At 33.4% G+C, this 13,892-nt stretch overlaps 1 protein-coding gene and 1 long non-coding RNA gene across 2 annotated transcripts; both read left to right on the top strand.

Annotated features, from left to right (window-relative positions):
• Positions 1 to 631: 631 nt before the first annotated feature.
• LOC105445371 lies at positions 632 to 7,995 on the top strand. Its single transcript, XM_030986940.1, has 5 exons — positions 632 to 828; positions 1,389 to 1,526; positions 2,113 to 2,319; positions 3,275 to 3,333; positions 7,469 to 7,995. Exons 2-5 carry the CDS (start codon positions 1,509 to 1,511, stop codon positions 7,644 to 7,646), a joined length of 462 nt encoding a protein of 153 aa, XP_030842800.1. The 5' UTR covers positions 632 to 828; positions 1,389 to 1,508; the 3' UTR covers positions 7,647 to 7,995.
• Positions 7,996 to 8,005: 10 nt separating this feature from the next.
• On the top strand, positions 8,006 to 10,727 carry LOC115924563. The gene is made up of 2 exons (XR_004064361.1): positions 8,006 to 8,546; positions 9,666 to 10,727. It is a non-coding gene; the product is annotated as an uncharacterized LOC115924563 (long non-coding RNA).
• Positions 10,728 to 13,892: the final 3,165 nt, after the last annotated feature.

A 13,892-nucleotide genomic window follows, 5' to 3' on the forward strand; every position in this document is an offset into this window, starting at 1 on the left:
AAATTTCATTGTCAAGAACTCGAGAAGTGGACGTGCGTTTATGCAAGGCAAAGTGGGGGTGGAAGGGCATCCCGAGGAATTATTTGACATATTTGTCAACGATCTAATTGGGATGCAAGCTGTGGTACGGAAATTGGAAGCTCTTGAGGTGCTTACATCATTTGGAGCCAAGAATATTGTTATAGACAGAATCGCTAAGAAGGCACTGGTCAACCATAACACCAAGGTTGGTAGATCTAGACAGAGTAGTACCCCTATCTGTATTTAACTATAACCTTAATTTTTAAGGATGTCTTAATGCAAGAAATTACAATAATTTGGTATTGGTAACTAACTTATTGTGCCTAGGCCAGATCTAGAGAATGCAGGCAGCTTTGCTGCCTGCGTTTTAGGCTCATCTATCCAAAATAAGTGAGTCATTTTTTCATGCCATCCTAGGGCAAAAATCTGAAAATATTTTAATTTTTTTTTTAGCTACCTGGCATCTTTGTTCTTTCCTTAACTGTGACGGGCTATTTAATTTTTTTTCCCAAGATCATTTCTGTGCCAAAATCCGTGATTTAGACGGGTCGTTCACTTTTTCCCCGTGTTATAATTATAATAATTCCACTGCCATTTTGAAACTTCGCAAACGGTACCCAGCGACGCTTAATGCCGGCATGGCGCGCGTGCGCGGTATCGTTTGCGATGTTTCAAAACAGTCACAGTGGGAATATAACATGCGAAAAAATGAACGACCCGTCTAAATCACGGAATTTGGCACAAAAATGATCTTGGGGAAAAAAAGTAAATGGCCCGTCACTGTTAAAGAAGGAACAAAGATGCCAGGTAGGTATAATTTAAAAAAATATATTTTCAGATTTTTGCCCTAGGCTATGAGGATGGCATGAAAATATTACTCACTTATTTTGGATGAGCCTAAAAAGTTAGAACCTGCGTTCTTGCTGCCTGCAAAGCTGCCTGCGTTCCTAGGGCTAATAGAATACCAACTTATAGGTCTAGCAAAACCAAAAGCATGATTGAAACCCAGTTTCATCTAAATCCAAGACCAAGGCAAAAATCAATAATAAAATTTAAAAAAACAAGTAGATCTAGCAAACTTTGATCTAGACCCTAGACCCTTGGGGGGGGGGGGGGGGGTCAGGCCTGAAAAATTATTCTTCTTCTTCCAGTTGACCAGTGTTGTTCGAGATGGATCAGCAATAGGTGTTGCTAAAAACAAATATCGGGTTAAATTGAATGTATAAATAATGAAATGGGCCTAGATCCTTTTGAACACTCAACAAATAAGTGGTTGGAGTCTATAATTTGAGGGTATCTATTTGTGATATGATTGGAAAGCTGATTTTAATTGAAATTTATGAATTTTCTTTTCATTTTTATTTCAGTTCTTCTACAAGATTGCAGGTTTTGATTTTCCGGATGAAATCGTACAGAACTACCTAAGCCCACCTGTTCTTAACATTGCACAAGTAAAAGCGTCGCCGACGAAGAAGCGTGTTAGCGTAATGGCGAATGTGGAAGAGGTAAGTGTTTTTTTTTTTTTTTTTTTGCAACATTTTAGTGACCACTTACTCGTACGCACGCATTGACTTCTGTACAAATTAAGTCTGTGGACGGAGGTGGAAAAAAGAGACCGCAGCAATGTACATGTATGCCAAGCTTTGTCAGTTGTATGATAATTATTTGTATTTGTGTATTAATTTTACCCTCGATCTGTACGATGTTCTGGGGGCTTTGCTTCCACACCCTCGCCCATAATGGAAGTTTCCCTGATCTGCAAATGTCGAAACATGTTTTTTCGATTTAAGGTTCCAGGGGCTCTTTTGGTAATTGTTGGACTTAAAGTTGGAGCCCATCACCCAAATAGGGATGGATTTTCTGCAAACTGCTATGGAATCTTGCATTTACGATATTGTTTGCTACGATAATCTCATTTCTTGAACCTGGCAATGCTTTTGCAATGAGATTCATTTGAAATGGAAATATAAAGAGTGGCCCTGTAATTTTTGGGTACGGCCTACATTGTATATTTTAGGTTTATAAGTTTTTATTTATTAGTATATTTGAACTATGGGTGAGTTTTGTAGTTCATATTTTGTATTTGTGTAGGTTGGAGAAGTCCGTAATGTCGCAGGAGGGAAGAGAATACGCACAGTCTCGTTAAATGACGGAGAGGAGTCCATTCGGCTTAGCCTCTGGGAAGAACATACGGACATTCCCATTCACATAAATGATCGACTCAAAATCGAGTGTGTGGAGGTTTCGGAATGGAACAACGTAAAACAATTGGATTCGACGTCAGCCATGCGTGTTGAGGTTTGTATGCATACAATAGTTGAAAAGTTGAAAGTGGGTTTGATCCCCGGCACTTATTTCCTTGGGCAAGGCATTTTACTTACATTAGCTTCACTCCATCCAGGTGTAGATGCATACCTGGGAGGATGATATACACGCCTATAAAATGTTAAATGGCAGCTGGAATTGAATTCAAGGAACGGGGTAATAATATAGCGATTTTAGAGCCTTTATATGGGAAAAGTGCATTATAAATATTAATATAGTAATATTATTAATAGCTTTATCATGGATATATGATATCAAAGGCACTGAATTTTCACAAAAGAATTATGATTAAGTTGGTTTAGTTTTTATTATACTGGTATGTTCCAAGAAACGTTTTGATTAGAAGCCCCCGGTAAATATGATATGTAATGCATGACAGAGTTATGTTTTTGAGCAGTGTCACCACAAAGTTTTGATAAATGTCTGGGAAAAAGAAATTGTGCTTTTAGATTTATGCCAACAATAACAATTGATTCAATAAAATCCATATTTGTTCTTGGATACATGACATACATGGTATAAATGAAGAATTGGAGATTGTTACAATACTAGCTGTTATTGTATAGTGCCATCTGTTGTTGAGTAAAGGTCAAAGAATAAAGCCCCTATTTTGACTTTAAGAATAATCAGACAGGTTGATCAATGGGTATACATGTAGGCAATTGCAAAATGTGCATTCTGCATCTTATTGCAGTCAAAGCATTAGCGGAGATGTTAAGCAGGAAGAGTTGGAAAAGCATACAATAAACACCATTTTGGGGTTGTAAGTTTATATTACATGGCATTATGCTATTTTTTCTGTGAAATGTGGATTGTTATTCTATGAATTATTTTGAAATGAATTGGGTTTTAATTTACTATGTTAATTTCATATTTATTTTGTTGTTGCACATATGTGCTATATATCTTTATGTTTGTTTTATTGCAGCCAGTGGTAATGAATGATGAGGATAAGACTGGCCAAGTTATTGCTCTTACGAGTGACAAGTAAGTTTGTTTGAATTTAAATATATTTTTTGTTTCAACATTTTGTCTACCAGAGGTAAAAAAGGGTAATTTTGTTGGGTTGACGTGTGTTGGTCTGTTTGTGTTTGTCATTCTTGTGGTATTGCAGGAACTATGTATCTTTGGCGTTCATTGAAACTGTTGTATCAGTTGGTTGGGGTCAAATATCAATTTTGAGATTTTGTGGAAAAGGGAAGTGGAAGTCCTCTATACAGTGCGTGTCAATGAAAACTATACATTTTCAAAATGTCTACCAAATAAAAACTAAATGGTTCTTGGGGGAAATGTTTATATACTATGTAGAAAAAGTTCATATATCCTCAAATATTATCATGACACAAAAAGTCTAAAAATAATGCATGCTTCAGTGAGCAATGTCCATTTTTGTAAAGGACACAAAAAAGAGGCTGTGCAGGAATTAGCTATTCATTTATGACAGGCGTATGGGTTGCCATGGGGATCAAAATTAATAATGTAATAAATCAGCTAACATAGTCATAATTAAACTACAAGTTAAAAATAGACAATCAATATTTAAATGTAAAAATGTAATGGTTAACGGTTTGTTTTCATACATGTATTATTAATGTTTAATTGTTTTGACTTTTAGTTTGCTTTTGTCTTCGTTAGTTGATTTATGCCGTTATTGATTTTGACCCATATGGCGGCACATAAGCATGTTAAATGAATAATGAATTCCTGCGCAGCCTTGTTTTGTGTCCTTTATAAAAGTGGGAATTGCTCATTGAAGTATGTGTTATTTTCGGCTTTTTTTGTGTCATAATGATTATAGTTGATCATAAGGTCATGTGTCACATTGGGGTATAGTAAGAGGGTGGAGGCGTTACATTTTGGAGGAAAAATTATCACATTTTTTCACATAGCATGAAAACAATGTACAGTCATGAGCTGTACAATGTCTCATATTGTAGATAAATTATCAGGTTACATGTCTGTGAAGTTTCAGCTTTGTCGTCCTAGTTTTTATACAAAGATAATTTGAGTGAGTATAGGGTAGAGAGTGGAGGATCCTACATGTATGGTGGAGGATCCTACGTACGGTGGAGGCATATGTGTTAAAGTATAGGGAATTCCAATTTTTGTTATTTTCTTATTCTTTGTTGCGTTATATTTTTGCATCCACTCAGTCATACAGGTTGAGTGATACTCGGTGAGTAAATGGGCAATTCCAAGCTGAAGTGCATGCATGGAGCTGAAACTTTAATGTGGTACTGTGCCTTAATTTGTAAATGCAAATTAGGATCTGAAATTAACACAAAGGCCTCTTTACAACCAATCATTTAAAGGCATTGGCTAACGTCTTTAGGATTTTAAAAAAGCTTGTTTTACTACTTGAAAATGATTTAAACGTACATGAGTTATAGTTTAAAAACACCAATCTGAAAGTGTCATATGAAAATATCTACAGGAATTTTTTTTCAAATAGCGAAAATGTGATACAATATGTTTGGAAACGATATCAATCTTTTTTTAACGGTTGGTTCTTGCAATTTTCTTGTTAAATTTCTTTTAAATCTAATTTTGTTCCTTGAAAATGGTATAAACGTATGAGTTAATTAGGAAGACCAATCGGAATGTCTCAAATCGTAATATCTATGGGAAGTATTTTTAAATATTGAAAATCTGAAGCAATGTTTGAAAATGATATTTAACGATATCTAGTGATCGATTCTTGTAACGGCCGTTGTAATTTTTCTCGCGGCGAGAATAAATACTCAAAATCTGTGTTTTAGACGTATACTTATCTAAAGCGTTTCATTCCAAATTTTTGATGCTTTTGGGGTTTTTGAGTTGACATAAAGCTATCCATACATATTCCTCTTGATTTTGATATTTTTTAAATTATATGCCTACAACGTTAGCCTATGTCTTTAAGTTCAAACATTATGAGATTCAGTTTTCTTACGCTGAATAATTGATCAAACCCAAATTTGCACATATGGGACTATGGTGCTTTAAATATCTAGTTGCTTTTCTCTGATTTTTTTGGCTTAAAGTAATTATCATGGACTATACTCTAACAAACTTTTGTCTTTACAAGCATTTCTTCTCACAAAATACCCCAAAATACACAGGGAAACCAGATACCACTCCGTATCACAAAATAATCAACCAATTTTCTTATGAAAGACACCAAGAACACCATATCCAATCAATAACTCAAACTTGTGATATCTATTTAAAGTTCACCCAGTTTAAGCAAAATGTTTTCTGCTCAAATATGCATGTCCATTTTGCGTCACTCCGTAACCATGCAAGCTTATGAATATTTATATCTCATTAATTAAGTGGATCACTACAACAAATATTATTATTTTGAAAAGTGCATGGGTACCAACAACTATTGTCGTGTACCATTTCTTTGTACTGGTAAATAAAGATTAAAGTATGGATGATAAATTTGTTTGGATGCTGAAATTTGTTTCTGAATAACGCCGTACCCTTGGAACTGCCCAAATACAACTTGTATCAATGGAAAGCTAAGTAGGAAAATAATATAAATATACAAAACTAAATCTTAATTTTCATATTGGTATACATGATTGTACCTCAACTAGGCTATTCTCTCCCCCCGGTCCCCAGTACTTGAAAATGACTTTTAATTGTATAGTGCAGGGGAGTGACGTCAAATGATGTGCATGGAATATGCTATAGCTGTCCGGTAGACAGGCACGATTATGGGTTTGCCCTTCAGGGAAAAAAACCAAACCATTCCATAACTGTGGACCTGTGTGTGTTGAGGGTCTATTATGAAATGAAAGGGCAAACACAATCATTCCTGGCTGCTAGACGTCTATATGCACATTCTTTGATGTTACTCACCAATGTAGCAATAATTCAGGCCACTTTGTAATTGAAGTATAAAGTACCAATTTTGAAGCTGCCAATTTTTGAGTGTTTTGGAAGGAATCACTTTCTAGCTACAGTGTAGATGGCCAATGAAAAACGCTTAAATTTGGTTTTGTTGTCTTGTAGCTTATTAGCTTATTTTTGATGTGTAATTTAGTTATTTCATTTTCTGGTCCAGTCAGGGTCTAACTTTATTTTTGCATCCTTTATCAGTGGGTAATACAACATGTTTGTTGATGAGGGTAAAGGTCATTGAGGGGTCAAAAGGTCATATTGCATGTTTTTATTGATCGTAAAATCAGGCAAGTCTGTATCAGCTGGTACATGTACAAGTACATGTATGTAACTTACCAGCTATACTAATGAATTTATTTAAAGTGTTCTCCTTTTGTGAGTTATGGTTTGTAGATCTATACAAGAACATATATTCAGTGGAAATAATTTTGATAAAGACATGAAGAACAGAGAATCTCAGTACTGCACAGCTTGTAGTGTGAAAAAAATTATATTCATTTGATTTAGACATAATATAATATTTAACTATAGTTTAGTAAAATAGTCCAGTGGCAAAGATTACTTTTCAAATGCCTTCCTACATACTCATATTATGACAGATAAAAAAAATGAAATATCTATTGGAAACATGTAGGCCTAGTCTCAATATATGCATTTATTTGTGGGTTGGATGTGATTCTTAGCAGAATATTGTAAAAAAAAGAAATTCAAAAAATATTTCAAATCCACCTACAGACTGATTTTTTTCTTCACAATTCATTGTCATGACCACAACACTATGCCATCAGTTTTTGACCAATTAAAGCAATTTAAAGCAATTTCATATCAATATCATTTTGGCAATTCCAAAGCATCAAAAACCACAACAATTATTAGGTGAACTAGCTGTTACCATCTTTCAGATGCATCTATAGACAGATTTTTTTCTCCACAATTCATTGTCGTGACCACAACCCTATATGCCTTCATTTTTTGACCAATTAAAGCAATAATTTCATTGTAAGAAATATTCAGAACTGTCAGTATTATTAATTTGATTTTTCTCTTGGTGTATAGAATCATCTTTTTTAAAATCATGAAGTGATATAGGTTTGGAGAAGAAAGCCTTTTGTGCCATTTATACACAGGAGTAGGATCAAAGCGTGTTTGGAAGAACACTTGTCATAATATTGTTTGGTTTGGGGATTATTTGAATATTCATCTAATATTGTGTTTGTCTGTTTCCTTACAGCCTGGAATTACCATATGAATTGATTTTCGAATGTGATGGAACAGAATACGAGGTCACCGTCAATGGTCAATCCAATATTGAAGTAAACCTGCACCATCTGCCCACAAGGGGGATCTTGAGCATCCGGCAGGAGGGGATGGTCATGGTGTGCGTCAGGTTGAGACAGGATGATGTTTAAGTTTATGTAAGACTTTACCTTAGGATGTATAGGTTTTAGCAGAGCCATCAATAAACAAAGTTCGGCCAACCCGGCTCGTTTAGGTTATAACATGGCGCATATTGCTTTGTTAGGCAAGCACAATACAAAAGAAAATGCGCCATGTTGTTACCCAAATGTAACCGAGTTGGCCAAACTCTGTTTACTAATGGCTCTGGGTTTTAGTTGAAGGTATGAAGTACATGTTCATGTTAATATTATTTTGATTTGGATATAATTGGTGATGTACATTGCCTGTATTTTCCTTTAGTTTTATTATTATTTTTGCTTTTGGTAACTTTCAAGAAACTTCTTTCATACATCTAAGATAATAAAAAAAAGGTATACACTCAATAGAGCTTTCATTTTTGTGATCTTGCTTGAAAAAATATGGATAATCAAAAATAATGCAAATTACAGGCAGTGCCACTAATTATTTTAGATATGTAACATTTGACCTAGATTGAATCAATGTAAGTATTATCAATTATGTTGTGCAGAAAGTATGATTATTTAATTGTTTTCCAGATGAGCATGATGCTAATGAAACTATTTTTGATACTGTTATATTGGTAAACAAACCCAAATACCTAGACATGCATACTTTAGTTAGAAATATAGTATTATTATGTTTTTCCTATGTAAACATGTATTAAATTTTCACTAAACAGAAAAACCTCCAAAAAATTATGTTACCAAATATATGCAAAACTCCATTTTTATTAAAAAAATGAAGTTTATTTTTGTTATTGTGGTAAAAATGTTTGTTTTATATTTTCTATGATATGTAAACTTTTGACCCCAATCGTACATTTAAATGTGATTTTGTTGTTTTGGATATGGTTATACATAGTTGTTGGTTTTAACTGTTGGAATACAGAGGTTAAAGGTCAAGGGCCACAGATGTCACCCTTTTTTGAAATAATTTGTTTTAAGGGGGAGGCATATTAGACGTAGTTGTATAAATTGTCTTGTTTATATTTTTGTTAGCAATTTATACTATATACATGTAATTTTAAAGGTGAATTTTAAGTGTTAGTTTTGGAGCCTGACAACCTTTTTTTTTGGGGGGGGGGGAGTATTGAGAATATTCTCCATAATGTTGGTTATAATTGTTCTATTTTATCAACTTCCGTCACATTGTTTGCGTTTTGTTTGAAACTGTTGGGTTTGAAAGTTTGATCCTGTAAGATATGTTACAATTTTCTTGTGCATTATAGATATTTCTGTTCATGGTCAAGTATTAAGTTGCATTTGAATCATTGCTTTCTTAAAATGTGTTAATTGTATGACAGAGAGTAAGTAAAAAAATATGATTACAGAGATTTTACGTTCCGTATGAAAGTTATATCGATCCGGTAATATTCCTGTGCCGTATGGATATTAATAGGTCAAGTGTAAAGATGTATATGAATGATTGCTTTCCTAAAATGTGTTAATTGTAGGTCAGAAAGTAAGATAATAAAAATAAAAGGTATACACTCAATAGAGCTTTCATTTTTGTGATCTTGCTTGAAAAAATATGGATAATCAAAAATAATGCAAATTACAGGCAGTGCCACTAATTATTTTAGATATGTAACATTTGACCTAGATTGAATCAATGTAAGTATTATCAATTATGTTGTGCAGAAAGTATGATTATTTAATTGTTTTCCAGATGAGCATGATGCTAATGAAACTATTTTTGATACTGTTATATTGGTAAACAAACCCAAATACCTAGACATGCATACTTTAGTTAGAAATATAGTATTATTATGTTTTTCCTATGTAAACATGTATTAAATTTTCACTAAACAGAAAAACCTCCAAAAAATTATGTTACCAAATATATGCAAAACTCCATTTTTATTAAAAAAATGAAGTTTATTTTTGTTATTGTGGTAAAAATGTTTGTTTTATATTTTCTATGATATGTAAACTTTTGACCCCAATCGTACATTTAAATGTGATTTTGTTGTTTTGGATATGGTTATACATAGTTGTTGGAATACAGAGGTTAAAGGTCAAGGGCCACAGATGTCACCCTTTTTTGAAATAATTTGTTTTAAGGGGGAGGCATATTAGACGTAGTTGTATAAATTGTCTTGTTTATATTTTTGTTAGCAATTTATACTATATACATGTAATTTTAAAGGTGAATTTTAAGTGTTAGTTTTGGAGCCTGACAACCTTTTTTTTTGGGGGGGGGGGAGTATTGAGAATATTCTCCATAATGTTGGTTATAATTGTTCTATTTTATCAACTTCCGTCACATTGTTTGCGTTTTGTTTGAAACTGTTGGGTTTGAAAGTTCGATCCTGTAAGATATGTTACAATTTTCTTGTGCATTATAGATATTTCTGTTCATGGTCAAGTATTAAGTTGCATTTGAATGATTGCTTTCTTAAAATGTGTTAATTGTATGACAGAGAGTAAGTAAAAAAAAATATGATTACAGAGATTATACGTTCCGTATGAAAGTTATATCGATCCGGTAATATTCCTGTGCCGTATGGATATTAATAGGTCAAGTGTAAAGATGTATATGAATGATTGCTTTCCTAAAATGTGTTAATTGTACGTCAGAAAGTAAGGAAATATTTGAAAAAATGTTATTTACTAAGTTTAGATTGTTGCAAGAAATTAACATTTGAAATGTTTCACAATAGGAGCAAAGTATACACATCTGGGGTAGATTTAATTTGTAATGTTTTATTTGTTGTGAAGATTTTAGTAGTTATTAGCACAGTTTAAAACAAAATATGTTATAGTGCATCCCATAAAAAAGTACCCTGTACTCTTATTTCCTCATAAGGTATAACTTACCATGAAAGTAATTAAGTTCTGTATTATTGAAGAGAATATAAGTTAATCTTTAACATGAAATAAAACAAGGTCATACAATTTATACATATATATATATGATGCTTTTAAATTTGGGTATACTATTTTTTTCTGTGATGCATGTGTAGTGTTTAACATATACAATTGGATCAACAATACAATGATACAGATGAAAAGTTGCATAAAGTTGCTTCTATTAGTGTTTATATTTGTATTAAAGTATTTTTTAATATAGTTTCATGAATAACTGTTTAAATTTATTTATGTGATTGAAATACTAATCAGGGGATGGTGTTGTCCATGAATGAATTGTAGAGATGAATTCTATGTGCCATGTACAGTGTATGTGCATTGTTATACAATGATTCTTATTTCTTTGAGGAGTGAGTGAATAGGTTTCAAGTTGTAATAGTGTTATCATATTAGATTACAGTATTCCTGTTATATCGAGTTTAGATACAATGCATGTTATGCACTTTTCCAAATGTCGTTATAACAGGAGTGGACTGTATTGGATTGTGCTTCAAGTGGTCTTAGAAAAGTGTTAGATATGGACTGAGGTGGCCTGTGGAGGTGGCACAATGTATAGATGATGCCATTTGAAAACTGGATTGAGTTTGCATAAAGATTTTAAAACGGTCTCGGTTGGTCCTGGAATTGATGTGTGAAGCACCAAAGTGGACTCGGGTTGGCTTATAATGGAACTGACATAATTATCTGAAAGATTTTATTTTTTGTTTTTTTAATTTATAAGCCAACTCGAGTCCATTTTTGTGTTTATGACAATTATGTTGTTGATGAAGATATTGATGATATGATGTTGATAATGATGATGGTGCATGATGATGATTATGATGATAATGATGTATATGGAGATGAAGATGATTATGGTCATCATAAGGGTGATCCTTGGTAGGATTGTTGTGATGATCATTGTGATTGTGACAAGATAATGCAGTGGCGGATCTAGGATTTAAAAGGGGATCCGAAAATGGGGGGGGGGGTGCACCCAAATTTTTATGATTTTAACATGCAGTCAATGAGTGGTTTTCACAAAAATAGGGGGCGTCGATTGTGTCCACCCCCATCCCCCCGGATCCACCACTGATGATGGATCTCTTACATTTAAGACTTGGCAGTTAAGTTGAAAACCAAAATTCATTTGGGACATGGCTTTACTGGACAAAGACCAAAGTGTTGCCTATTATGATTATTTAAACTGAAAATGAGATTTTCATATCAATATTCAAGTGAAATAAATATGGGCATTTATGATTTGATTTGAAAGAAAGAATAAGAATGTTAGCCTACAGAATTTTAAAAAATGATCAAGCACAAGGAAAACCCAGAGCTTTATAAATGTATTATGTATAATTATTTGTTTAGATGCCTCAGTTTTAATTGCAAGAGTAGTCTACGATATCTTTTAACAATAAAAATATCAATCAATTTGTAGATAACATAGACTTGGTGAATTACCTGATGAATTTAATTTTGCAAGATTTCTTTCTTTTCAATTTTTATTTTTGTTTTAGAGAATACCGTAATGCCTTTTTTTTAATACATTTATGTAGGTAGGCAATCTTTTGGAACCTGTAGAGGTTTGCGCACGTCACTACGTAAAGGAAATGTTGACGCCCCCTAATGAATATGCATTATGCTTGTGCCGACACGGCGTGTGTACTGTCCGTACACGCTGTGCATGCATATCTATCTAGGCTATGACAGCACATCTGCACTACCGATTCAAGCAAGAGAATATATGTATTTCACCACACTTGTATTGTTTTGAATACATTAATTGCATCTATACTTGCATCAATTAAGTTAGTGCATTTCTAAATTTGTATTGTACTGTTGTGACTTCATACTTGCATCAATATAAGTTATTGCATCTAACCTGTTCCAAACTGCATTTTGCGTGTCTCAAATTTATATCTTTGTCATGGGTGCATTGTTTGCATCAAGCAAGTTATTGCATTGTACATGTTCCAATCTGCATTCTACATGCTTCAAAGTTTCTATCTTTCGGTAATTGTATTGTTTTGACTACACACTCCAATTATTTAAGTTATTATATTGTACATGTTCCAAGCTGCATTCTACGTGTACCAAAATTTCTATCTTTGGGTAATTGTAATGTTTTGCCTACACACTCCAATCATATCCAAATTATTGCATTGTACATGTTCCAAGCTGCATTCTACGTGCTCCAAATTTTCTATCTTTTGGTAATTGTATTGTTTTGACTACACACTCCCATTATTTAATTTATTGCATTGTATATGTTCCAAGCTGCATTCTACGTGTTCCAGAATTTCTATCTTTGGGTAATTGTATTGTTTTGCCTACACACTCCCATCATTCAAATTATTGCATTGTACATGTTCCAAGCTGCATTCTACGTGTTCCAAAATGTCTATCTTTACGGGATAATATTCTTTTGCCTACACACTCCCATCATTCAAATTATTGCATTGTACATGTTCCAAGCTGCATTCTACGTGTTCCAAAATGTCTATCTTTACGGGATAATATTCTTTTGCCTACACACTCCCATCATTCAAATTATTGCATTGTACATGTTCCAAGCTGCATTCTACGTGTTCCAAAATTTCTATCTTTGGGTAATTGTATTGTTTTGCCTACACACTCCCATTATTTAAGTTATTGCATTGTATATGTTCCAAACTGCATTCTACGTGTACCAAAATTTCTATTTTTTGGTAATTGTGTTGTTTTTGCCTACACACTCCCATCATTCAAATTATTGCATTGTACATGTTCCAAGCTGCATTCTACGTGTTCCAAAATGTCTATCTTTACGGGATAATATTCTTTTGCCTACACACTCCCATCATTCAAATTATTGCAATGTACATGTTCCAAGCTGCATTCTACGTGTTCCAAAATTTCTATCTTTGGGTAATTGTAATGTTTTGCCTACACACTCCCATCATTCAAATTATTGCATTGTACATGTTCCAAGCTGCATTCTACGTGTTCCAAAATGTCTATCTTTATGGGATAATATTCTTTTGCCTACACACTCCCATCATTCAAATTATTGCAATGTACATGTTCCAAGCTGCATTCTACGTGTTCCAAATTTCTATCTTTGGGTAATTGTATTGTTTTGCCTACACACTCCCATCATTCAAATTATTGCATTGTACATGTTCCAAGCTGCATTCTACGTGTTCCAAAATTTCTATCTTTGGGTAATTGTATTGTTTTGCCTACACACTCCCATCATTCAAATTATTGCATTGTACATGTTCCAAGCTGCATTCTACGTGTTCCAAAATTTCTATCTTTGGGTAATTGTAATGTTTTGCCTACACACTCCCATCATTCAAATTATTGCATTGTACATGTTCTAAGCTGCATTCTACGTGT

This window comes from Strongylocentrotus purpuratus, unplaced genomic scaffold (assembly GCF_000002235.5).
Source record: "Strongylocentrotus purpuratus isolate Spur 01 unplaced genomic scaffold, Spur_5.0 spur5_contig_41, whole genome shotgun sequence".
Lineage (NCBI taxonomy): Eukaryota > Metazoa > Echinodermata > Echinoidea > Camarodonta > Strongylocentrotidae > Strongylocentrotus > Strongylocentrotus purpuratus.

Bases quoted from the DNA above. Each gene is read 5' to 3' on its own strand.
- LOC105445371 (XM_030986940.1), top strand. The intron at 2,320-3,274 runs GTTTGTATGCAT...GTTTTATTGCAG, and splicing joins CGTCAGCCATGCGTGTTGAG to CCAGTGGTAATGAATGATGA. The intron at 3,334-7,468 runs GTAAGTTTGTTT...GTTTCCTTACAG, and splicing joins ATTGCTCTTACGAGTGACAA to CCTGGAATTACCATATGAAT.